The sequence below is a fragment of the Rhea pennata genome, chromosome 1, assembly GCF_028389875.1.
Source record: "Rhea pennata isolate bPtePen1 chromosome 1, bPtePen1.pri, whole genome shotgun sequence".
NCBI lineage: Eukaryota > Metazoa > Chordata > Aves > Rheiformes > Rheidae > Rhea > Rhea pennata.
The window spans coordinates 10,612,993-10,640,133 of NC_084663.1; the positions used below are offsets into that span (position 1 = coordinate 10,612,993).

Below are 27,141 nucleotides of genomic sequence, written 5' to 3' on the forward strand. Positions count from 1 at the left end.
CAGAATGACTATGAACATAAAGTGAAAAAAGTGAAAAAGTGACTACAAGCAGAAAGAGCTGCAAGTCTGTTTCATTAGACAATATCACTCAGCACTGCCAGTCTGACCAAAGAAAAGAGAGAGAGGATTTATTTTCCTGTCATTGTGATCTGAAATCTTTTATTGCTTTGAGCAGAGCTCATCTGTGTTGTACCTTTTTCTTTAGCTCTGATATATCATTGGAGATGATAGGAAGGAAAAAAATACATGCATATGAGTATTCATTTTTCATATAAAAATCAATATTTTAATTACATAAGTATGATTTGAATGATTGCTGAAAGTAAAAACATCCAAAATTGAAAAGAACTATATTGTAAATAGAAAGTTAAGAGAAACAATAATACTTTTAGGCTGAATGAAAAAAATTCAGCCAGCTCTAGGTTTCAACATGGAAATGTCAATAAAGATTTTTTTATTCTTAGTGCTTGATGATATCTAGATACTTCATTTAGATGCTAAATTCTAGATGCCTTCTTGCTATGCTCACTTAAAAAAAAAAAAAAAAGTTCAGAGTGGTCCCACAAGCAGAGCTGTTGCTCTCCTCCCACGATGTACCCCCACTATCATAATGTTGATATATATCAGAGAATCACAGAATGGTTGAAGTTGGAAGGGACCTCTGGAGATCATCCAGTCCAACCTCCCTGCTCAAGCAGGGTCACCTAGAGCATGGTAGACAGGGTTGCATCCAGGCCAGTCTTGAATATCTCCAGAGAAGGAGACTCCACAACCTCTTTGGGCAACCTGGTCCAGTGCTCCATCACTCTCACAGGGAAGAAATTCCCCCTCACGGTCAGGCGGAACTTCCTGTGCTTCAGTTTCTGCCCATTGCCTCTTGTCCTCTCACACGGGGCGACTGAAAAGAGTTTGTCCCCATCCCCTTGACACCCTCCCTTCAGGTACTTGTACACATTGATCAGATCCCCCCTCAGTCTTCTCTCCCCCAGGCTGAACAGGCCCAGCTCTCGCAGCTGTTCCTCGTAGGGCAGGTGCTCCAGCCCTCTGATCACCTTTGTAGCCCTACTCTGGACTCTCTCCAGTAGCTCCATGTCTCTCTTGTAGTGTGACATTTTATACATTTCTTGATATACTAAGTTTATAAATCTGATACTATGTGCACTTCAGGACTGCATCTCTCATGTTATAGTTGTAGTGAATGGCTCAGTAATCCACTGAAGATGGTTCTTCTCTACAACATCTGCCTGTCACTCAGCTCAATTATTTAGTGAGCTTTAAGATACGTAATTGGTCCTCCTACCCACCTGCATCTATACACAATAGCTTGATTGTATAAACTTTCAAATCTTTCCATAAGGTAAGTATAATATCTCTTCTCTCCTTATAAACCAGCATTTTCAATAAATGCTGGCCAACTAGATAATGGAACAGAGCTATAAAAGCAAGTAATTACATTTAAAATAGTTCTGAAGATACATTAGCAAGAATACAGTTGGGGACAGTGACATTTTGGCAAAAGAATGAACTAGATGGCATAACTCCCTACATATTTACTAAGTAGTTTCTGAAATATTGCATAAACTTCAGATAATTAATTAGAATCTATTGAGTTGCATGGGCATTCTCCAATCAATACAACCATTTAAGTAATTTATAATGTGCTATGTAAAGTATAGAATTTCTGAAATATAGTGGGTTGTCATATAGTTGTCAATTTTGTAACATATTGACTACTGTACAAAGAAAGATAAAGGAAACTTAATCTCCAGGAACAGCCAAAATAATCTTTAACTGTGTTTTAATTCTTGTAGTAGTGCATTGAAGAGTGCCTCGTTACACAAGCAATACTGTTAGTTTTAGTGGGAGCACTTGAGGAGTGTTTAGTGGGTAAAGCCGCCATGTTCAATGCTGTAATTCTGTAGGTATTCAATATAAGGCAATCCCTAAAGAACTGGAAAAGAGAGAAAGATAAAAGGTAAAAGAAATACGCTACAGGTTAATATTCCACTTTAAAAATCCTTATCAAAACAACTGAGAATGTTCCTCCCCCTTGAAAGAAACCCCAAACCTCATAGAGTGTACTAACAGAAGAAACTGTGCCCAGGAATAATCCTGGGAACTGGAATTCAGTTGTCAGTCCTGTTGAATAAAAATTCAACTAGCCCAGGCTAGCCATGGTTTTTTGCCCAGCTCAGCAACCATTCTCCCAAACAGTTCGTAGTCCTGCTTTGGGAATTAACCAGCTGTCAGGTAGGGGCTCTGACGTGGCCACTGCTTTTTGGAGAATAGGGCCACTACAAATTCCGGAATAATTAGAAGGTAGCACAAGACCCAACTTTATGTCTTTAGCACAAGACTTTACGTCTTTCAGGCAGCTTTAATTCAGACCAGCACTACTCTGGTACCATACGCTATAGACCGTTAATGGTTGAGTTGAATGACTGAGACCGTGGAGCGCCTCTCCCGGTTTAGCTTCATGTGAAAAGAGTCTCGTTCATTAGTGCTGAGGCTGTGCCACAGGGCAAACAGTTCAGCCTTTGCAGTCCAAAATCTGTCAGAAGTGAGCAAATCAGGAGAACAGCACGCTGCCAAATGTTCACGTAGAGGCACCATAGCAGAATTTAGTGGGATAGATACTGGTCTTTCTGTGCCATTTGGCCTTAGAGCTAAAGAATAGTCCTGAGCACATTTAATTTAGTAGTAGTTGTAACATTGAAGTCCTTTAATGTATGGAAAGTTTGAACAGTGTAAGGGTAGTTAACTTGCAGAGTGGCAAGAAAAAATTCTTTATATCTGCTGGGTTTTCAAAGTGTTAAAAGCTTTTCATGTTCTCCTACCCAACCCTTTCATGATCTCCATTAAAATTTATATTAAATTAAAGTTGGAATGGAAGCAAGTCTGACATCAAAGCTCACAGTGCTAGATGGATCCATATTCCATTAAAAGCTAGTGCATTGCTTTCCCTATATTCAGGAAATGCAAAGTATAATAGAATGCACTACCAGTTCTTTTTTTAAAAACAGATTACCAGGCAAACTTTTTATTCTTGAGTATTGACAGAAACAATCATGAGCTTGATGCACTTTTCTGTTTCTTTCCAGTGCAGTTAGAAGCAGATCCAAACAGCAAGATCAATAAGAAATTAGTGCTTATATCATTAAGAGGATATTAGTTACCTTATGGCCATCATTAAACATTCTTGTGATATGGGACTGCTATCATTAGAGATACTATAAATATAATGGATTCATGCCACTTCAATGTGCTAATAAGAGGATTGTCTTGGAAAAGAAATCAATGTAATATCACTTGCTTTTATAATCAGACACAACTCCTTCTGTGCAAAAACAAAGCATGTATGCATGTGCTGACTGGTGTTTTAGGTTGAAACAGCTGTGGACGGAGAAAGCCTACTGAAGAGTCGTAGGAAGATGTTCTAAAAGCCCGTTATCAGGAAAGCACACTAAATGTAAAAAGACCCAAAGGCTGTCTTTGTCCTCGTGTAACTCTAAGTTGTTGCAGAATTGAGGAATTGAGTTCTTTCTTTTCTTATTTCCCCTTTTTCTTTTTCATTAGAGCTGAAAGAAACAAAAGATCACTTATGTAATGTTTCCTTCCTTTGTTCAAATTCAGTGCTGAGTACAAGCGGAGGACTAAATACGTGCAGAAGAGCTTGAATCCTGAGTGGAATCAGACGGTCATTTATAAAAATATCTCCGTGGAGCAGGTGTGTGACTGTTAGTACCACTCGGTGTGATTTGCTGCTTTATTTGTGTGGTCTGTAGTGGTCACTGTGGTAGGAGCAGCAGCACTGGCAATTCTGTGAACCCCTGAACTCTTGCCAAATTTAGGGAAAATTTGAAATTATGTCTTTGGCTTTAATAGAGCTCACTATATCAATACTCCTTTATTGTCCCCTTTGCTCGTAAAAATGGTAATTTATATGGATGGTGGGCAGTTTTGAAGGCTTCAAGTGTGAACTTGCTTGACCAGCCCCATCCCTTTACACATGCAACAAATTCTTTACACACAGATATAGTAGGAAATGTTATTTGTAACATTTGCATTTGTAAATGTATTGTTATTTGTAAATGTAGAGGAGAATGTTATTATTTCTGCATGATCAATATTGTTGCATTGTTAGTAATTTTACAAGTGCCTTCAATATAAGCGACAGACAGTGAGTTCTTCTGAGACAGGGAAGTTGATCGCTACTAACTTTTTCTCCTCTTCTCTAACAGTGGTTCGCAGGAAGTATGTGACCCATCAATTTAATCACAGGCTTAGGCCCTAAGAGTCATGCTTTTGTCAGCACTCCTCAGACCTGTGGAGATAGTGCCAGGATCTTAACATTCTTAATTATCATAAGTACAGATGTGGCAACTCGAAAAATAGTATTAGAATACAGGGAGGGAATAAATTAAGACATAAGGAATTTCTAAAGCAAATGCAGAAACACTCATTTTTGGTTCCAGAAGTCACACATATTTACTCAGAATACAAGTTCTACAATTACTTTGTTCAAAACCATGTATGAAATGTAGAGATACATTTTTCCATAAAACAGTAATGTTTAGCTTGAAATATGAACCACTTGGAAAAAAAATTAGAAAAGATTTTATTTCTTTCTTATAGAAGACTTCAATCACATCTGGGAAAAAGGCCTATGAAAGTCTTCTCTGCCTATTTCCTTTCTAAAGAGACTTTTTAGTATTTGAAACAGCAAGATGACAGTCAGGCCTTTTGTTTAAATTGAGTACTGGATCTGCATGCAGTTCCTAATCTTTCTGCCTGTCTTAATATTTTGTTTTTGATACTTTCAACTTCACTTTTCAAGGCCATCTAATCTTTCACTACTTCATAAAAGATCCTACAATGACCAGAATTTTGAATGACCAGATTTTCAATGTCTTTAATGTACTTCTTCAACACGACACTAAGACCTCAGTATTATCTTCCTCACATAAAATTTTAGTTATCCATTCTTTTTGTTCAGCAAGGGCAACATAGATTAAGATGTTAGCTTTTGCAAAGAGCAAAACTCTTCTCGCAGAAGAACTTGTGTGGTTGCTCATCTCATTTACAGCCTTTTGTCTTTTCAGTCAGTACTTCAGATTAATTCAGAGGTATTCTGTTATGTGTAGTGGTTATCGTTAATAGAATTTCAGATGCTGGTTTCAGTTAGGAAGGATTCACATACTGTTTCCTATAAGCTGGCATAAAGCTCATTGACAATGAAAGCCTAAGAAATAAGACTGTGAGGTTTGTATGGCTGCAATATAAACCCTTAATCATCTAGGTTAAGTGAAAAGGTTTGTAAATCTTAACAATATTTCTGAACAACGTGGTCTGAACTTTCCATTTAAATTCTGCTATGATATTTCACACAGTTGTAAGTAGGAGTGCTTGGACATCAGACTTTCAATTGCTATTTGGTCATTTTAAATTAGATAATGATCTCTATGACAGATTTGTATGTCAGAAAATCTCCTAATGTCTTTGATGTCAATCTTTTGACCATTGCTAGGTGAAATGTAGCCTTTAGGTTACATGTTGAGCGCTCTGACCTTTAGCTGTCAATTTGCAAATTCCCACATTTTCCCTTCCTCTGAGATTTTTTATACAGTGCTTATGTTTGTTGTTATGTTCACGTTTTTTCCAAAAGTATCACATCCATTAATATATTCTGTCTTCTTCTCAGACGGGGAAATATGCAGGGAACAGCATTCCCTTCCATACCTCTTCATGGTTTTTAGGTAGTGGTTAGATACCTATGTGAGTGATTCTTCTCCCATTCAATTCAGTGCCCTAGACAAAGTAAAATGAGTGGCTAAATCAGCAAATTATTCCACGCTGTAGAACTGTATATTCTACAATTTGAAAAACTATTGTTTGAACTTCTAACCATCATGAATACATATTTCAGAGTAGTTTAAAATTTGAAGAGAAATATAAGACAACAGTCATAATAGACTGAGAATAAAATTTCTGATCAACAAACAGGCAAAAATGCATCATACATGAAGTTGTACAGAGTTTACAAGCCATTCTTTAACATAAACTCATGAATCTTTATAAACATTATTTCCTAAAAGAAGCATTTCCTTTCCATTCAAAGCATAGCTTACTTTCTGACAGCAAATAAGTATGATTAAATATTTTCTAATATAGTCCTTTCACTGTCTAGACATTGGCTGGTTGCACAATTTTTCATTTTCCTTTTCTGTTTCATGACCTAGCTGAAATTAAACTGAAAATAATTATGAGGAAGATCACTCTGAAATGAAACAGACTTTTTCAAAGTTGCAATGATTAGTTTTATAACGTAGCAAATTCTACTTTGACATTTGGAGCTAAAATAAATTAAACTGAATATTTAGTAATTTAATTTTTTTGTTAAATAATAAAGTGGAAATAATTACAGTTTGAGAGGAAGGCCTGGTACACACAGTATAAATACTGTATAATAATTGCTAACTCAGTCAACCATCTACTTTAAGTAGGAGATGATGCATTTGAATGGTTTTAGGAGAGAGAGTTAAAAGTTGTAAGTCCTTTTGCTAATTAGATCCCTGGTATAATGTATGACCTTGGTATAATACCTCAATGTTTACCTCAATTTCGTATTCATCAGAAACTGGATAAAATTATTTCTTCAAGTAACAGATATAAATCATTAAAATGTATAGCTAGAGCTTTTGCAAAATATTTTCAAGTCCTTAAATTTAAGGTAATATATTTTTAAAAAATAATATTTTCAAAAGCCCGTGAGTGATTTAGGAGCCTAAGTCTCATTATCAAAAAATAATAAAAGTTTTCATAAGACGAAGGGAGGCATTGAAGCCTAAATGTTACTGAAGATCTTGAACAATAGAATGTAGGTTCCCAATTACCTATCAAAAGTTTTTTTATCCTCTCATGTCCTGAAATACAGCAATATATAGCTAAGAACAATAAAGTGTTAAGTGTGAATATAAACACAAATAAATATATTGCATGATCTAATACAACACCTTAATTTCTACTCATAAAATATATAAACTGAAATTTGCAACCTTCCTCTTTTGCAATATCTGTGAAGTAGTTATAGAATTTGCTTTAGGCATAGGAGAGAAGAAAAGTACATTAAGATATTGCCTTTGCTCTAGTCGTGGACTGTATACCATTTTTCAAGGAAAATTTACTAAATATTTCAAGCGATGCATTTCATAATTACAAATAAACCTGCATTATCAGTTACAATACACAACAGTCTTAAGACATTCAAATCCATAAATGGGCACTTCTGTCATGCGTGTTGTTGATTAATGTTTTCTCTTCTTGAAGACTTATTCACAGTAGCAGGTTCCTTCATCTTCTTTAAATGAAGATCATCCACTGCAACCTAAGGCTAGCTGGAGTTCACGTGCAATAACATGTCTTTACTTTGTTTTTCTCTCTGGCATGTTCCTGCAATACAATACCTGAAATGAGGTATATCTTAGGAATGCTCTTTTCATAACATGGTTTGTGCTCCAATAAGTTTCACTGCTTTTCATAGCGTATGTCAGCTGGGCCAAACAGCTTTCCTTCTTCTAGGGGCACTTTCTAGTTGTCCATTTCAGAAAAATCATCTGGCGTAAATTAAATCTCTAATAGGGATCTGAACTTCTGGCTTCACGAGCTGAAACAGGATGATGTAAGGCAGAACCTTGCTTTGCTGTGGTAATCTAATAGCTACTTTTCAAGTCACTAGCCATCAAAGGCTCTTTGCCTTTAATAGTGGTACATATATACAGGTTTGGAAAAGCAATTTTCCTCCTATTTGAAACCCATTTCATGCATGCTGCCTAATAAAGCCCTTTTGGTGTTTTTTCATTGTCATAATATTTTATTAAATCTTTACTAAACTAAGAGGCTTAAAGTAGATATCCCAAAGAAATCTAATTGCTGCAATTTCTCAGCACAGTTTTATTATTATACTAATGAAAAAAAGCTGGCAAGGTAGCATTCCTTAAGCGTTAGCTTTAAAGTCGTATCTATTTTCCAGTTTCTGTCAAAAATCCTTCAAATCCTTATATTTTTTTTTCTTCTTTCCTGGATCTATACATTCTTCTTACTGTCTTTGTGCTGTCATCACTTGCAAAAAGAAGATCATATCCTTCCAAAACGGCAAAGACTGAGACAACACATTTCTGAAAAGTATTTATGCTATTCCTCTCTTTTTTGAGGATGAAAGCACAAATAATATAACAAGAAACTCTATCGTTCAGGAACCTAAAAGTAGCATGGACCAGTGACTGCCCAATTCATTTTTTCAGGTTATTTTTCACATTTGCTACTCACATTGCCTTGGAGTAGCAAAGAGAAGGAAAAGACCTTAACACACATTCTGTAAAGAATATTCAAAAGAGAATGTTTTCTATGTTCATCTTTTTGTTTAATTTTTGTAGGGCATTTAAGAAAACTATATTAAATATTGCCTAAGTAGGCAGGATTAAATATATATATATATTTATATATATATTTATATATTTTTATATATATATATATATAAATTAATAATTGAGAACTATTCTTTAATCTTTCTCTTTTTTAAAGTCTTAGCTTTCAAACCACATTGTTGACTTCTTAAAGACAGCTGCTAAAAATAATGCCATTGACATGTGGGTTTACCAGGATACGCTGATTTTAACATGATTTCTAAATAAACTGGCTTTGCATAGTTTGTGTGTTTCTAAAACTATCTGGGAGTAGAAGCTATTCCTAATAAATAGTAATAATAAGGTGAAATTAACAGTTGAATGCAATTTAAAAAGTTTAAAAACTTTTTGAATCAATGTTCCGTTAAAAAAAGCAGTCGTGGAAGTAAATAGCGATTGCCGGTTTTCCTAGGAGTGCATGTTACAGGTACGTTAAATGGAAAGGCTCATTATTTGGATCAACAGTTGGATGCTTTGTTGCCCCTCTGTCCTAAGCAGCCAGCTCGCAGTGAAAGCCACAAGTGACAAGTTGCTTCTGTTGGGGGTGATGACCCTGACTGAAGCGTAGGATTTCTATTCTGACTTCTTTTATCCAGCTATGAATAGTCCTGTTTTCCTTTGTAATGCTTGGAAGCATCCAACAAACTTTTCACTTACAGCTCCTCAGCCTGACTTCAGACATCCCATATTCCCTTAACTTTTTCTTTCTCCTTTCTTTCGAGCCACATGAATTCATTACTGCCTCTCCAGCCACCAGCTGGACTTCTGCCCCTAGCACAGGACGTGGGTAATGAATCCTCTTGTCCTCTTGTCTTTTCTTTGCCATCAGTCTCCACAGACCCTTCAGATCACATTCGGATCAACCTTTTCTACAAGGTCAACTGCTTTGGTCAACAGCTCCCTCTATCTCAAGCTGTCTTGTCACATAAAAAGACTTGTTTCTGCCCTTATCCTCTAAAAAGAACAGTTTACACAACTATCATGTTTAACAAGGTCTGCAGATAATAGGTTTTGATGGCAGTCATTAATGCCTGACAGTACAACTTGTCCTGCACCTCTGTGCTGCTTGCAGAGTCCCAGTGACTGCACTGAGCTTGCAGGGATATTAAAGTCGGGCCTTCACAGGCGACATTATATAAATGGGGTATTTAAATCAATATACAGGAAATTCATATTCAGATACATTTTAGGCAAATGTCTGAGTTCTGCATAAACAAAACAACCCATTAGACCTGATAAGAAAAGCTGCAACAAATATGAAAATGGAGCTTGGGAAAAAAAAAAAAAAAAAAAAAAAAAGTTTAACTGTTGTAGTGGACATGCAGACTGGCAAAAATCAACTTACAGAAATTACTCAAACAGTGCCAAATACAAATCCATCTGTCTTGATACCAAATAATGGCCCCAAATTCTCTGTCTGAGATCAAGGCTAATGGAAGACAAAAGCTGCCTGGCTGTCACTATGAGGAAGGGTGCAAGGAACTATAAATATATCAAGTCTATACAGTGAGTTTTGAAGTTTATGGTGGCAATGAGGTTAATTATCTTTTGACTTAAATTGTAGCTGAAAAAGAAAACATTGGAAGTGACTGTCTGGGATTACGATAGATTCTCCTCGAATGACTTTCTTGGTGAAGTGAGTATTTGATTTTCTCCTCTCTCTGCCCTGACTAGTGAGAAAGCTGATTAACTATCTGCTGGTTTTGGAAACTGTTTTCTTCCTAGGTATAACAGTAGTGAGAACATGTATTCTTTAAGTATTACCTTAAGTATATCAGTTTTAATACTGACTTCATAACAAATTGTCGTGATTTTCTTCATTCAGACAGGTAAGGTACTTGCCTTCTTCTCTCAATGAACTGTAGATAAATTTATTTGGGACTCAACACAATATTATTTCAGTAAAAATCAAGATGATTTTCTGAGCATGAGACAGTAACAGACATGAGTGACTGCATGGGGAATCTTGTTGTGACTGATGAACTGTAGGTATGATAAGCTCTATTTTAATGTGATATGGCAGGCTGAGAAGATATCAGTCTTTGGAAATGATTAAAAGATGAAATTCTGCCACCAAGCCATATAATTTAGCATATGCATAAGTAACTTCAAGTGTTAGCTATTTGATCTTGCTGATGCGAGGTCACATTTTTAACTCTTGTGAAACAAATAACATTACAAAAGTATATTTGAAAACAAAACCTTGTAAGGCTTATTATGAATACCCTAATAAGTAATAATAAACAAGATCAATGATCATGAGAAGCAATGTACTTTCTCTTTAAAGAATGAATATATATGCACATATAATACAGAATTACCAGCAATAGCCATATCAAATAAATAATTAAAAATTTTATTACCAAGGAGGATTATAATTAGAAATGGATACCCAGAAAAATTGATTCCTCAAGTTATTGTTCATAGACAATGACTCAAAGTATCTCTGCTTATCCTGCCTTTAAATTTAGCAACGAGACACTCAGTTCAACCCCAGCTCCCTTTTGTGCAACTATAAAACTGGGCAATCAGCATCACTGTTTGAACTATTACTAAAATAAATATATAGGAAGCAGCTATGTGATTACTTATTTCCTGCATACTGCATCAGTATTCTTGCTGAGTTCATTGTATTTATCCAAATGTGGGGCTTTACTGAATGTTTACATCATTATTATTTATGACATTTAGAAAATGAATCCTCCCACAGCTGCTTTCTCAGTGAGATTAAAACTTTTGGCTTGAAATATTTTCAACCTCCAGTTCTATTTTATTTATTAAATCATTCAGATTTAAATAGGAAAACAGTCTTCCCTGGAGAAGCAAGGGAAAATACTATCCAGACTTACTTGCACAGTAACATCAAATAAGGAATATTCAAATCATGCCATGAGGAATTTGTCACAAAGATGTAAGCAGAGCTGCTAATGGGCATCAAAGACTCTAGTCACACTGCCCTAGAAGACAAGCGGCCCATCATGGTTCACATCCAAACGCTCTTCTCCAGAGTAGATCCCCCAGTCTACACTCTCTACTGGGAACGCTGCTGTCTTCCACGTGATTCCCAAAGTCACAGCCAAAACCACACTAGGGATCATGATATAACTAAGTGATATCCTCTGGTTCTTTTCCATTTTTTAAACATACACTTAGCCAGAGAGCCTAAACCAGGTCACATACAGACCTATAAAGCTGTAAGAAAGACAGGAAGAAAGGAAAGGAAAAAGGAAAGGAAAAAGGAAAGGAAAGGAAAAAGGAAAGGAAAGGAAAGGAAAAAGGAAAGGAAAAAGGAAAGGAAAAAGGAAAGGAAAGGAAAGGAAAGGAAAGGAAAGGAAAGGAAAGGAAAGGAAAGGAAAGGAAAGGAAAGGAAAGGAAAGGAAAGGAAAGGAAAGGAAAGGAAAGGAAAGGAAAGGAAAGGAAAGGAAAGGAAAGGAAAGGAAAGGAAAGGAAGACTTTCAACCTTCTAGACGAGATCAGTTGAGACTTCCTCTCATTTACACTTGAGGGCGCTTTGTTTTATTCAGTCCTGTAATTAGCTGATGAAGACATAGTTCCCTGAGGTATGCTCACTCTGTCTAATGTTTCTGAAGCTTTCCTACCTGACTTTAGTGTTAATTCCTTTCACCTTAAACAAAACACAAGGCTGTTTTCATCCTTTCCTTTGTTCAAGACTTTCTGATGACCCTTTAGCACTCTGCTGTTTTTTGGTTTTAGGGGATTTTTTTTAAGCAAATTTCCAGAACTTCTGTTAGCAATGAAGGTGACCTAGAGCCAGTTAGCCAGTTTTAGAGGTGTTTTTTGTTGTTGTTGTGTTTTTTGTTTTTTTTTTTTTTTTTTTTTTGTTTTTTTTTTTTTTGGTGGGGGGACAGGTTGCTCATTTCATTGCTGCACTGCCATTATGTCCCTTTCTGCCTCCCTCCCCCCAGTGAATTTTTGATTCCTGAATGAGCTATTGAATTCTATTATTTTGGTAAAGTGCAAAGGTGTAAATTGCAAATCCCTAGTCTGTTCTTTTTGTTACAAATTCTGTAGATATGGAGTTTGCAAAGAATCAACAAGCACCAATCTTACATTGTACAAGACCTCATTGCTAACAAATATCAAATTATTAGCCCCTTTCTAACAGTGACATAAAGCAGAAAATAACAATACCTCATTCTTCTGATTAGATATGCCTATATAAACTAATGAAGCATGACTAGAGCTCTTTACTCGCTCACACCCAAGCTAGTGCTTACAAACTACCCCTTAAAATATCTAGCCATCTTGGTGTGGAGCTGTGTCTATAGCTAATAGACCCTACTGAGATCCTGTGAGAAGGCTTATTAGTTAGACACAACAACAAGCTAATGAATGTGGTTTTTGGACCACAGCCATCTTACATCAGGCTAGGTCAGAGCACAGGTAGAGAATCTTCTCTGTCAGCACACATCCTAAGATTCTTAATCCCTTGCATTCCGTTGCAACTTTTGATAACATAACTCTAGACTCTTCTGCTATTAAATAGATCGGATTCAGGCCGCATATTGTGTTTTGAATCATTTACAGGTATTGATTGAGTTATCCAGCATCTCTCAGCTTGACAGCACTCCTCTGTGGTACCCTCTGAAGGAGCAGAGTGAAAACATTGATCATGGGAAAACTCACTCTGGACAGAGTAGCCAGCAATCTCCAAAACCATCAGTCATCAAGAGCAGAAGTCACGGAATCTTCCCCGATCCCTCCAAGGGTAGGAATGGCTCAGTGCATTAGATACGAAAAGTTTTCCCTTTTGGGAAAATTTTTTTTTTTTTTTTTTTTTTTTGGATGGAAAAACTTTGATATTCTTAAATTCTAATAGAAAATTAAAGTTACTGTTATGAAGTTTGTATACACTTCCATTAAAAACTTATTTCTGCCATGAATTCAGTGGAGGCTTGTGCCAAGACTTAATTTGGCCTGATCTGTACCAGCCAGCTTACTGAGCATTTGTGACTTTTAAAATAGCATCTTATAAGATCTATATGTGCTTTGCACATCTGCTGTAGATTCTATGCCCTTTTCATTTTCCTGATAGTCTTGACCAAATTCAATATATACTTGGCTTTCTTTTTTCATACTCCTTAAATAGTCTATGGGCATTTTACCTTCTGGAAATATCACATTAATATTTTACAGAATAACAATTGTACTTTAATAACACACAGGTATTTCCAGTCAATGATATTTGGCAGCAGCATATCTCAATTGCATTGAAAAATCTGTGGAATTTGTGTACTGGAATTATACCAGCATTTGCAGAAGGAGAATTGATCTCAGTGTTTCCTGCTCCAACATTTTTTTTTTAATTGAGTACATAGTGGCCAATAGCTCATCTCAGATACAGTATATGTAATATCCACGTAACAGCCATCCCAAATAGAATCCAAATGAGAGCATCAGAGTGATAAGATTCTGGTCCATCTCTTCTATATTTCTCTGTGTGATAAATTTTCTCTTTAAAAGTTTTGCTAACTTTTAAATCATGATGTATTTATAAGATCAATATCTAAATCAGAGATTATTAGTTAGTATAAAAGCTATTATTGTAAGTAGACTATAGTTTTGACCAGAGCATTCAGCAGTATAGAGGATAAGATTGCTCATCTCACCTAAATATTCAATACTGGCTTAAGCGATGCCGTTTATTCTCTCTGTACTAGATAAGTAGAAGAAAACAGGAAATGATTTAGGCTGTAAGCTACACCACTGTTTCACCAGTATGAACCAGTGCAGGAGGCATAATTCACAGCTGATAAAAACCAAGTTGTAAATGAATTGTTCCTTGGGCCAGCGAAGAGCGAGGAAGTAGCGAAAAGGGCTTTGTAGGAGTTTCCTAATGATAACATAGCCTGGCACTCTGAGTGGAGTTGTGCAGCTCTATCACTCTTTCTTGTTCTGGAATGCAGCTAGAGAAAGACAATGAGTTTGTTTGTTTTTAATAAATGCAACGGTTGTGCTTCTCCATTTCCCTGATAGACATGCAGGTGCCCACCATAGAGAAATCTCACAGCAGTCCAGGGAGCTCCAAATCTTCCTCTGAAGGACATCTACGCTCTCATGGGCCATCCCGCAGCCAAAGCAAAACCAGCGTCACTCAAACCCACCTTGAAGACGCTGGGGCAGCCATCGCCGCTGCTGAAGCAGCTGTCCAACAGCTTCGCCTTCAACCAAGTAAAAGACGCAAATAAATTCCTCAGCATGGCAGCTTAATGTTCATCTGTTGCCTTTTTCCCTGCTGTCCTTCCCTTTTTGGCTATTTCTTTTTTCTGTTATTGGCACACTGTGCTCATTCCTTTCAATGTCTTTCTTTGTGTGCCTGTGTGTGATTACATATAATTACAGTATACTCTTGTATTTAGAAGTATTTTATTTATTTATTTATTTTAATTTATAAAGACTGCAGTGAAACTGGCTGTTTCTCCATCACTCCTGTCACTCATAGTCCATGATGTTCCATAGCTGTGCATGACCCACAGAAAATTCCATTGTGTGGTTGTGTTTTGGTGTCACTAAATAACTAACAATGAGAAGAGCAAAACTTTCAGAGATGCGACTGCCAGCTTTGAAAGTTGCACACAACAAAAACTGAGCACATCAGAAACAATATATTAATATAAGTAGTAATCAGGAAGGACAGTGCCATATAAACAAAGGACGATTTAAAATTTTTTTAAAAAGTTATTTAACTGCATGATTGAGATTTCTATTTTTGAAACATGCGTACTTGTAAATATCTAATTTTTTTTGGAAAGACAATGTAAGGCAACCTTCTCTCTTCTTAATCTCTCGGACAAGATTTTATCAGGGAGGAGTACATCAGCAACACACAAAGCAGTTAAGCAAGTTTAGCACTAGTAGATTTTGACATAGTTAACAACTTGTTCTCCTTTTGCTTTGACTTTGCTAAGTCAGTTGTCATAGTCAGTTCAATTTTCATAGCAACTTCTATGCCATAGATTGATTAGGGTCAGGATAAATTTCATCTGACATCTTTAAATAAATTAATAAATTAGCTTTTCTAATCAAAAGCATGACATTCTAGAGTACAACTCAGACCTGCATTTTATTGTCAGTTGAGGATTTAGTTGCTATCAAATTAAAGCTTTCCAAGTGTGGATTCATCATGTTTGTCTTCAAGGTCTGTTGATGCCATAAACTTACCATGGTATAATGCAAAAAAATAGAGGGAAAAGTTATTTCCCTTGTGCTCACCATCATTAATAAAGAAACAGCCAGTTTTAATACTCTTTAATGCTGTGCATGTGGTGTCTCTGTGGTGTTTGAAAACACTACTTATTTAAATACAGAGAAAAAAAAGCACTTCTGTTTGCATGAATAACATTTAAGCTGGTTCCATCTGAGGATACATACTCTGGGTTTCCATTTCACCCACACTGCCACAGCAGCACATAAAAGCGGTCAGTCTAATCATGCCAGGAAGCAGCACAGACACAGCATAGCAGGAGTCCTCCCTATTCAAAGAACTCAGTCTGACAATCTGCCTCCACCAGCCAATGACAACAAAGACCAAAGCCAACTAGCCCTCAGGAAAGTGATGTCTGATGGACCAGTCAAGCCTGAAGGAGGTGAGCAGAAAGACATGGTTAAGAAACCAACCACATCCCAGATCCTTCTTGCTATGTCTACTAACTCATTGCAGTATTTAATTATTTGTTTCCCCCACCATAAACTGCTGTAAATGTTAACATGAATCAAGAACTCTGCTTGATCTTTTCATATCAGCTCATAAATTCATAACAAAAAGCTGTGCTAAGCAACATTGCCAAACAGCAAACTTGTGCACTTCCATTCCACTGGAGGACTTGGATTTCTTCTGTTGAAAAATGGTATAACTTTGTTCATGTTGCCTAATAAAGAAGCATGCATCTGACTTGGTCTGCTTAAGGATGATTAAACATATCTTGTACTGTGACAAAAACCTAGCTGCACATTTTTATTTCTGGAATTTTAATTAGGACATTAATTTGTTTTTCTTCTCTCAATATTGTTGTTATATCAAAAGCCATCAGCATAGATATTTTGTTGAAACCACCAGTGGAAAGGAAAGGAGTTTTGATCCATGTATATCTCAATCTCTTGATAATTTTTCTATCAGTATCTTCAAAAATTATTGTTCTGCCTGTAGGCACCTGTACATTAAACCTGAATGCCAGATATCATCAGCTTATCCTTGCATCACAAATAAAGAGCCAGAATCTCAACTGATTCAAATTAGCACTGTTCCTTTGACTTCTGGAGCATTTTGTTAATTCTCAAAGAATTTGAGGAAAAAGCCCAATAAAGTTGCAGACTGGACTACCAGATTCTCTCATATGCTGTAATCTCTTGCCAAACTCTCATGATTCTTTGCAAGTTTTTCTGTCAGCACTATCGCACACCATGGGCAATACAGTCTAGTTGAGGAGGTTGTAGGAGACAGAAAGGGCGTTAAGCTTCAAAACTGTATCTCCTTAATGATAACCAGTCATTACAGAGAAATAACGTAGTGTTGAAACGGCTGCTGAAAAGGGGCCAATTTAACAAACAAGTTTAAATGTTCTATTTTGAAGTAACGGTTGTTTCTTATTTGAAAGCTTTAAGAAATTACTCTTCTGTAGATATATATATACACCTACACACATGCATGTTTGCACACACCAGCACACAGATGCACTCACATACTGTTCTATTCCCCAGCTTGATTTCAGATCCTCAAGTCAGGCAGAGGCCAGAGGATGTGGCTGAATTCAAGTTCAGTAGTCTTGGCTGAAAGGTCCATCCTGTTCCTGGGATGTATACCATAAAAATGTAAATTACTCCTATGACCTTTGAAGGTGTCATGTATATAGAGATTTATCATAAAGACTTTAGTCATGCATTGTCTTTTGCTGTGGATAAACAATGCCAAAATCATTTGCTTGTGATACAAGGTTGAATAAGGAAATAGCCAGGACACAACTTAGCTGCAAGTACCACTGTCACTGAGCTGTTACACTAGCTGCTTTACACTTAAAATTGCAAAAGGATATGTATCAATATGCATTTGGCTTATAGCAATGATGTGAGCATCTGTACAGCATCCTGGCATTAAGAGCCACATGAATGTCATTAACATATCAGTGGAGCTGGAGTTAACATGAGGAGACCTGATATTTTTTATCTTTTTACATATGACATATATAAGCAATGCATAATGACCTACACAAAGTTTTCAAGTTTGGTTTCAGATCTCCAGCAAAGTTTGGGTGTAGTAAGAAGAATCCAAAGTAGTTAGTCCTAATTTATTCATATGAAGTGGGTTAATAATTACTTTTTTTGAAGTTTGAAAATCTCATATGCAATTCAGCGGGAGCAAATACAAGAAAAATTAATTGAAGTTTTCTTGAGTATTTAAGTTACACTAAGAGAGATTATGACCTTGCATAGAAAGTGCCAAAGATATTCAAACAAACATTTGATTTACAGAGTTCAAGGGAAGAGGAGATGAAGTTAAAAGAAGTTTTCTGTCCAATTCAAAAATTTTAAAATTTGAGACTATTCTGAACATTGAGTATTAGGGCATCAGTTTGCAAGTCCATTGCTGCATGGATGCTGCACTGCTGTGTTTCCCACCCATCAAAGTCTGTTTAACAGGTTCCTCTTCCTGGTGCCAACAAATGAATTGGTTTTATGGAATAGAACAATGATCTTAGTACGTTATTAAGGTCTGATTTTGCAGTTTTCATCAATGCATCTCAAATTCCTTTATTAAGGAAGCCTTTATAAATATTCTACAACCTAATTATTAAACCCCCAGCCACAAGATGATAGTAAAACAGTAATTCCAGGAGGACTTTGTGAAAAAATTGAATCATTGCCTATTACACATATAAAATTAAGCACATTTCTTTCAGGTATTATTCATTATTCAGGTATTATTTATGCCATACATAAAGGTATGAATTAGCCTTTATCCATCAGATGAGTCAGCTTCCTTAGACAGACTAAATCAATGTTTCCTTTAAATTAATATTTTATCACAGAGAAGGATCTTTCCCATCATTTCTTGATAGGTTGCTTGTGTTTTAAATATGATAAATGATTTTAGAATTCCAATGCTATTAGAAGTTACAGATATTCTGATGATATTTACCAGTTTTCCGGATGTGAGCATATAAACAAAGTATGTAGATGTATCTGCAATATAGTTATTTACCGAATTGGCCTTCTCAAAAACAGTGTATAACATCAAAAGGATAAGCCACATATTTCATTTTAATAATTTCCAATAAAGCAAATAAGAAAGCTAAGAAAAGGTAACATTTCCTGTCAATGTCAGAGCATAAAGTGAAAATGTGCACAAGCCTCACTACAACGGAGAATTTTAGCTCCACTGAAATTAGAGGGTCAGAACACACACACAAAATATTCACCATATATTTAGCCTGAATCTACAAAATTGGCTATTTTTTTAAAGTATATAATTTTATAGGGAATTCTAGTCTCTTCACAGGTATTCTATGTACTTTCTTTGTGGTTAAAATCCAATGAGGTTGTCTTTATTTGTGGAGGAAAAGATGCCAATTTTGCCCCAAAAGGCACAAGGTGTAATACATTAAAATATTGACTGGTCAGCAATAAAATCCCTCTATGATCAAAAGAGAGAATTTCTAGAAAACTGCTTTGTTTCTTCCTAGGATCCTTGTATCACAGTAAATTCACATTTAAATAGCTGAGCAGATGATTTTAAGCCTGAACCTCATGGTAGTCATACACGTTCTTCTATCCTTTCAAACAAACACTCATAAGAGAGAAGTTGAGTCGATACCCTATTGCTGGAACATCCATGTGATGATAGAATCCACAGGAGACCTGAGCTTTTAGCTGCCTCGTATATATGCTTCCTCTTTTATCTGGCACAAAAAAGCACTGCCAAGACAAAAGCACTGCTATTCACCAGTCCCGAATTAGTCAGCAAATGTTCAAGATCTGGTAAAAAATACCAACTGTTTCAGGTGAAAGACCAACAATAACAGTTGGTATGAAAAAGATATGGCGGGGAGTGGGGACAGGGACCCACTTAGTGTACTACAAACAATATATTGCTACAACAATTTCTATCCATTTTTCCCTATGTTTTACCCAGTAGTTTTTTCTCATAATATGACAAGCTTTTTGCAGCCCAAAACCTCCAGCAATTTAAAAATCTCAGCATTGTCCAAAAACCTCCAATACGAACTAGTGCCTGTACCTACAACCTACTGAACTCTCTCATTTTCTATACAACATTCCGTCTTTTACACTACAAGTTTTACATTGTGACCCAAAAGCTTTTCTGTGATATCCTAAGAGGATATTACTTTCCAAATAGTTATATGTTTCAAAATGATTTTACTGGTCAGAGAGAGGCATACTATCAAAACTAAGGCTGGAAGCTTCCTGCAAAAACAGATAGACTGTGCATCAACATTTCCATAACTGTACCCAAGATACCGGCTTGAGGTACCACTGTTCAATTTCTAGCCATTTAATTGTAAGAAATTAAGTTCACAGGTATTTTCTTCATCACTAACTTCTATTTGCTAGCCTTAGCAATAGTGTAAAAAATTAATTTCTAGGTTGTACTAATCTTTTGGATTAGATTTGATTGCACAGGAATTTTAAATAGCTGCTTATTTAGACTCTCTTTAGGTATATATCCATTTTCACCCTCATTTTCCATTTTCACCCTTTTAATAGGCAAAGCCATGTTCTAATTTCCTAAGATAACTTAGGGTGTTTCTTTTGTGCTGTACTTTATTCACTGCCCGATAAAACTGTTTTATGCCTAGTTTCACTAGGCTCTTAATTTCCAAATAAATTAAATGGGCTCTTGTGTTACTGGAAATAACCAATTTTCATAAATGGTTATCAAAACAAGAACAGTTTGTCCCTACTCTCTGCAGACTGCATAGTCTGAGGCTGCCTTTTGAGTCTCTTGTTTCAGCCTAAAACCCGGCACATTTTGCTTCTGCTATTTACTCTTCCACCATTTTAAACTGACATATAATTCCAGGAAATTGCTCAGATTCTTCACTTGATAAATCCTATTTAAAAAGTTGATTAAATGGTAGCCTAAGCCTATGAAGCACAAGGAAGAAAATTATATCATCAGAATTGCTTTGCTGGGTGAAGGAATACAATCACTATGTTTTTAGATATGTGCAATTCTGCTACCATTACTCACTTTATATGATAAATTGCTCTGTGAAGAGTTGTGCTGAAATTTCACAAAATATCACAATATGATTGAAGCAATATCTAATATACAAATGTGGCTGAAATGGGACTGTTCGATAGGAGGAAGAGTGAGGAAAGGAGACTATTAGAACTAACTTGCAACATATCCTTTTGATCACTGATTTTTATGCATCTCCACTCTGTTCACAGAGATGCAAATAGCAGTCCCAGTTAGCAAATTTTACTCTGCAGAGCTCTACAGAGCAAACCATAGCAACACACTGGCTTTTAGTGCTAGCAAATCCTTCTCAAAATTAGGTGAACAGGTGTTTGGGGCTAGTGGTCACAAGCCAGCTAGAAGACCTTCTGCGTGAGGATTCAGAATGACTGCATGCTGCCCTGTCTATGAGTCAGTAGAAAACCTAGAGCAGATCAGAGATGGCACTTGTTCCTGTGGTTGCTTTCTCACATGGCTTACACTGAGGAGATTCAGCCCATTTTGTTCCCCGAGGTTTGTCACAAGACTGCCAGTAAGAGCAATTTTTCAAGCAATTTGAGGCAAAGTCTCCAAGGTTAATCCCGAATACACACCCAAATATTTTTCCCCTATTCTTGTTTGGATTATAAATAGGGCTATCTTTCCCAGTGTGCTTGGACATTTATGTTTCTGGTCCTAGACAGACACCCCAAGAGGGGAACAATCATTTGAAAGGAGGAGAATGCGTCATCCACGGTCTAGTCCCCAGGAGAAAGTTTTGTGTGAATCTGATCTTTTTATCCACATGATGCACAGCACTGCACAGTCCAGTTTTTAATTTTAAATCCTTCTTTAAAAAAAGATATCCATTCATGTAGAAAAATGGCTGGAGCAGCTGACAGCACTGGATTGTTTCCACTTTGCTACTGACTGATTTGACAGTTCAAAGCTATAGGTTTTCTGTGAATTATCTCCCTTAGGTTAAAGAAAGAAATTCTCTGTTGTAAGAACTGCCTTTTCTGAAAGATTAAGTGAAGTCATCAGTTTTCCATTCTTTGCTTTCTTATTAGCTTCAATAGGACATTTTTGTTATGCTGAGGCATGACACATACATTTTACTTAGTTATAAAATTTGATTTCTAACTGGCTCCACAAGCAAAAGTTAGAAAAAAAAAGTAGATATATAAAAGGGGAAAAGAGGCAAGGTTCGAATTTCTGGAATCAGCAATTCTTTTCCAAGAAGGCATGAGAGTAAGCCCCTGAAGATCATTCTGTTAAATGAATTTTTTTTTCCTCATAAACAATAGTGAATACAAAGGACATTTGTCTAACTATTATCATTTTCTCATTGAAAAATGCTGACCCTATGCCAGAGATAGTGTTATGATTCACTTTCTTAAAATCTACAAGTAGGCAACCAAGAAAACTTCCTGCTTGTTTATGTACTATTTTCTGAAATGGTTGAACTGAAACTTCTGTTTATGCCAACCCATATGAAAGATAGTAAAATAGTATCACTCAGTGGTAGCATTAATATCACATTGCTAGCTACTAAATATGACATCTCTATCCAACAACATATCTTCAGAGTAGATAAAGGATATGGCATCAGGATAAGATAGGACTAGTAGACAAAAATGAAAACAAGGGAGAACAATAGCAGAAATTCTGTACACGAGTTCAGAGGAAAAAATCCATATTAGAGCTTTTAATTGTCATTTCCTATTTCTATTCTTTACAGCCAGATGGTTTGAGGTTACAGTCTTTACCAAGCAACGATAAACTTTGGAAAGAGCTCCTGGACAAAAGACTGGAAAGGAGGTCTCTTCTTTCCCAGTAAGAGGCCAAATGATAATACTGCACAATGATCTGGTTATACTTTTCCTCTTCTATCTGCTGATACTTGAAGAGTATTTTTGCTTTTCAAAAATAGAATTTCAGCATGATATGTAATTTTCAGAAAGACCTGAAAGATCTTCCTGATCTTGAAAATGAGAAGTTATAGTAAAGCTTTCTTCTTCCCACCCCCACCTCCACCCGCACGGGCCAGGAAACATTTAGAAATACCAAAAGAGCAGTGAAACTTAGCTCTTCCTTACACTGGCTGTCTAATATTTCAATGACGCCAGTTGCCTTTCCCACAACTCTCCTTGAGATAACATTATACATTTAGGCAAAGCAAGGCGACATTTTACGCTATCAAGCAACCCTGGGATGTCAGAAGAGAATATTTAATCTGTGGACCAGAGACTGTTTAACAAGTCACTGCCAAACTATTGAACTCTCTAGAGAGCAAGATACCTCTCACCTGAACTTTGAGGTCAAAATCTGAGAACTTAGACATTTCCTGGCATAGACAGGTGTAAGTAGGAGCCCTGTAACTTGGGAGTGCAGTTTTCCTCCCGAGGCCTGCCCTAATCTCGCTTTCGTTTCTCGTCCTTTTTGCGGACAGGAGCCCAATGGCCCAGCAGGGCGACAGCTCTTCTGACGCTTAGAAGGCTTTGGCTGCTGAGACTAGAGGAGCAGCAGACTGAGTTTACTCAGCCCTTCTAGTTAAAGTTCATAGGAAAGTTTTTATATTTGGTCAGAGAGAAAGGGCAAGACTAGAAGTAAATCTGTGAATGACTCTTGCACGTGAGAGAAGGGATCAGGCTCTAACTCTAACTTGATAGAGTATAAATCTAACTAACCCTGGTTATTCCGTCTCACATGAAATATTGCCTGACTACAGGCATCCTCACGTTTTCAGAACTTGGAAGTTTGCTTCAAATTTAGAGGTCTAGATTTATCTGTAAAATTATACATGTGTAGAAAGTGTGGTGTCTCACGAGTTACGAAGGAGTTTCTCTGCATCCAGATCTGAATTTGTCACAAAAACGGCTGTGAATGTATTTGTGGATTTTATCTCTTGTCCCAAAACTGACAGCTGTTGTTCATTACTTTTGCAGAGTAGACAGGAAAAAAAAATAGAACGTTGAATTTTAGGATTTTCAAAATCCAGTCGTGAATCTAAACTTGGTCTAATCATATCCATTTACCAAGAGATCTGATGGGAAAGGAACCAATATAGAAAAAGATTTAAATTAAGCTAAACAGTAGACAGTCTAAAAATACATTATATTGAAAGTATCATCAGGATATAGCTATTTCTAAAGAAAATTATATTTTGATTATAAATAAATGTAAAGCAACTTCTAAGTCATTTATAAAGACTGAATTCTTATTTAAACTTATTTAGCACATTAAAAAAAATTCTAAATTCTTACTACTTTTATTCACCAGTTTAACAATCTAAGAAATAACTTCAGACACTAGCTTCTACAGCAAAATCTTTAAATATGATGGGGATGTATGCTATACTAAGCAAGTTTGTGCATAAGGGAAGGAGTAGAAAACACTTCTTTGCACTAACACTGTATTTCGTTTGCTTCCATATGTTTTACAGATGTGTGACCACCCAGTTGTCCTCACCTGTGAGGCAGTTGTCATGATATGGCCAAAACAGACAAACAGACACACAAATAAAAATCACTGGAAGTCACATAGGTCATTCAAACACTATGATAATTGAGGTTACGGATGAGTTTGGTACAGGCATGATATTGTCCACACACAGGCTGGGAAGCTGATATAATGCACTACAATGGAGAGCTAGACTTTTGTTTTCTGAAATCTCTCCCTTACCCAACATTACCTAAAAGTAGTTTTCCAACATATCATCCTACTCATAGGAATCGACAAGATACCACAAACTGAAAGTGACAGAGAAACCCAGGACAGAGTTCACCTATGTCTGAGCAGGGCGCGGTACAGTGCTCTGTGCTGGCAAAATATGATGTCTCTTGCTCTCCAAATGAGAGACTGGAAGTACTTGTTAACTAATCTGTGATTTTGCAGTTTATTAATTTATATTAACATCTGTGAAGGTATCCTATGAACAACATACAAAGTCATGAAATAGACTAAGGAACATTTTCATCTTAAAATAATTTAAGTGGACAGATTTTTTCTGTGGCAGTAGGCATTACAGATGTGGGTAATAGAGTTTAAAAAAGAGACGTATATAGAGTTTAAAAAAGAATCACTTTACAGAATAAAAGTTCTATATTAACTGACAGTTCAGCCGAAGGATTGATGATATATAGCTTGCTTGCTTGCTTGCTTCATTCCCTTCTTCCAGCATCAATTATTAATCTGGTTTCACATTACATTTGAGGAGTCACACTCAGCTTCCTGCTCCACAAGTCTGCAACAGCCTTCACCAAAAATAATATTCCTCCAGTCACACATAAATAATATAAGTACCAACTTTAGGCAAGATACTTTTGGGGTTCTGGCTCTTATTCAAAGTTATTTTCATTTAGATAGTAATTCATTTCTTTTTTAATAAAGAATCTCTTCTAACTGCCTGCTTTAGGGTTTCAAGGTTCACCAAAATAACAGAGAACTTCACTAAGGCTTCACAGAATATCTTTGCAAACAAATATTTTTAATCTTCAGTATATATGGTCAGTCAAGTGAAACAGGTAAAACACAACAATAGTAGAAGTAGCAGATGTAATAGGTGACATTTACAAAATAAAAAAATCATAAATTCTCTATTAATGTTTCCCAAACAATTATGTTTTTCAATATGAGAAGAGCTGCTCTAACTGTCTTGTATTAATTATGTGTAAATTCACTGCATCCTTTCTGTGTGTATTTCTCAACTTGCTAAATGCTGAATATTGGAAAATTTGTTAAATTAGCTCAACAAAGTCCAAACACAAAACAAAGCATTTGAAGTAAAAATAACATACACTGGTGTACATTTTCTACACTGAGTATTCTTAAGCATTTACATGTGAATAAAAATCCATGCATTCAAATTCTTGGTATACACTAAAATAGAGCCAGGCATGAGCAGTTGAGAAATACAATGTAGCAGCAGTTTTGTGTCTGAAGAGAGGTGAATATCTTCATAAAATTTCTGTGACTATAGCTGACATACATATGACATTTCCTTTCAGCTTCCTCTCCTCTTCAAAGGTCAAACACAATGCATGTTTCATGAAGAAATGAGGAAAATATTTCATGAGGAAATACCACTGGGACCCTCTCTTTCCCTCCACTCCTTTTTTTCTTTTGTTTAAAAAAAAAAAAAAAAAAAAAAAAAAAAAAAAAGATTACCCAGCAAAATGTTTCAGATGAATAGCTGATTTTCTGCAGCTTTAATCAGAAAAGTAATGTTAATCAACTAACCCATATTCTCCATAACTCCCCTGGCACTTAATTTGAACTATTAATATGATTATAAAAAAATATAGCAATACTCTTTTGTTTAGAACACCTTGTTCTAAGTGAAAATAAACACCTACAAGAGATGATACCACAATACTGGAGAGTAAAGTAACAAGTGAAAATCTGTGCAGCATGTAATTTTGTTGAATTGCATTTTTTTTTTCTTGACACGGATGGCATTCATGTTTTACAAGCTCTTTTGGTAACCCACTGTTCCTGCCCTGTACAGCAAGGTCTACTAATCACCGACCTGCAGAAAGCTCTGTCTCCACTGGCTCGTCAGCCAGTAGTTTTGGCAGTGGATACAGCATGGATAGCGAAGGCGGCAGCAGTACCACAGGAGAGAATAATCTATTTCCCATCCCAAGAATGTAAGGCTTTTCCTTTAATATACTGTATTCTACATGCACTGACAATGCTGTGTATAGCACTTTTACCTGCCAGTCATTTTCTCACGTAGTTTCCTCTGCAGACTTGAGTTATATGGTAGCCTAGCATCCAAGTGGGGAGAAATTCTCAGAACTCATACTTGTAACATGCTTTTTGCACACTGAAATATTGATACCAACAAAACCCATTCTTCAACCTCATGAATTTTTTGGTGTCAAACAGCAGAGAAGATGAAACTTTCTTGAAACTTTGGTGCAAGTATGTAGAGGTGGGCTTGCATTACTTGGCTTTAAAAGTAAATTTTCCCAAGCTTGAAAACATTCAGCTTGAATTTTCAGATTGATCTCCTTACAGAAATAAATGTTAACATCAGAACTTAAATTCAGAGATCAGATCTGACCCAACTTTCTCCAAGTTTCAAATAGTTTAAGTAGAATTTTTCAGAATGACTTCATTAGCAATTTTGTTAAAGATTTGGGTCTGGAGTCCTTGTAGGAATTACCAAGCTATTATCAGTGCAATGGTTCTATAATTCATCTATACTCATCTATAAAATGATTCAACTTTCAGCCAGTTTCCTGGGTTAGCTACACCACAGAGAAAAGTGATACTAGGATTTTTTTCTCTTCATTTTGTCAGCATGTGCCTTACTTTTGCTATTTCCTTCATAGGAAAAAGTAATTCTACTCAATCAGTTGACTTCTTCTAGCCTGAAATTTTTATATATTGACTATTCTCAAAATACATAGGTCCATGGAAAATATTGATCAGTGTTCCTTGCTCACTCAGTATGTGCAATAGTTGTTCCATGTT

At 36.1% G+C, this 27,141-nt stretch overlaps 1 protein-coding gene across 1 annotated transcript in view; it reads left to right on the plus strand.

Annotated features, from left to right (window-relative positions):
• Nucleotides 1–27,141, plus strand: part of PCLO (piccolo presynaptic cytomatrix protein) — a 364,298-nt gene that overhangs the window by 289,735 nt on the left and 47,422 nt on the right. Inside the window, exons 17-22 of the mRNA XM_062597873.1 lie at nt 3,634–3,727; nt 10,027–10,098; nt 13,011–13,191; nt 14,460–14,654; nt 15,887–16,069; nt 26,168–26,309. Of these exons, the coding sequence (XP_062453857.1) occupies nt 3,634–3,727; nt 10,027–10,098; nt 13,011–13,191; nt 14,460–14,654; nt 15,887–16,069; nt 26,168–26,309 (867 nt within the window). The remainder of the gene's footprint in view (nt 1–3,633; nt 3,728–10,026; nt 10,099–13,010; nt 13,192–14,459; nt 14,655–15,886; nt 16,070–26,167; nt 26,310–27,141) is intronic.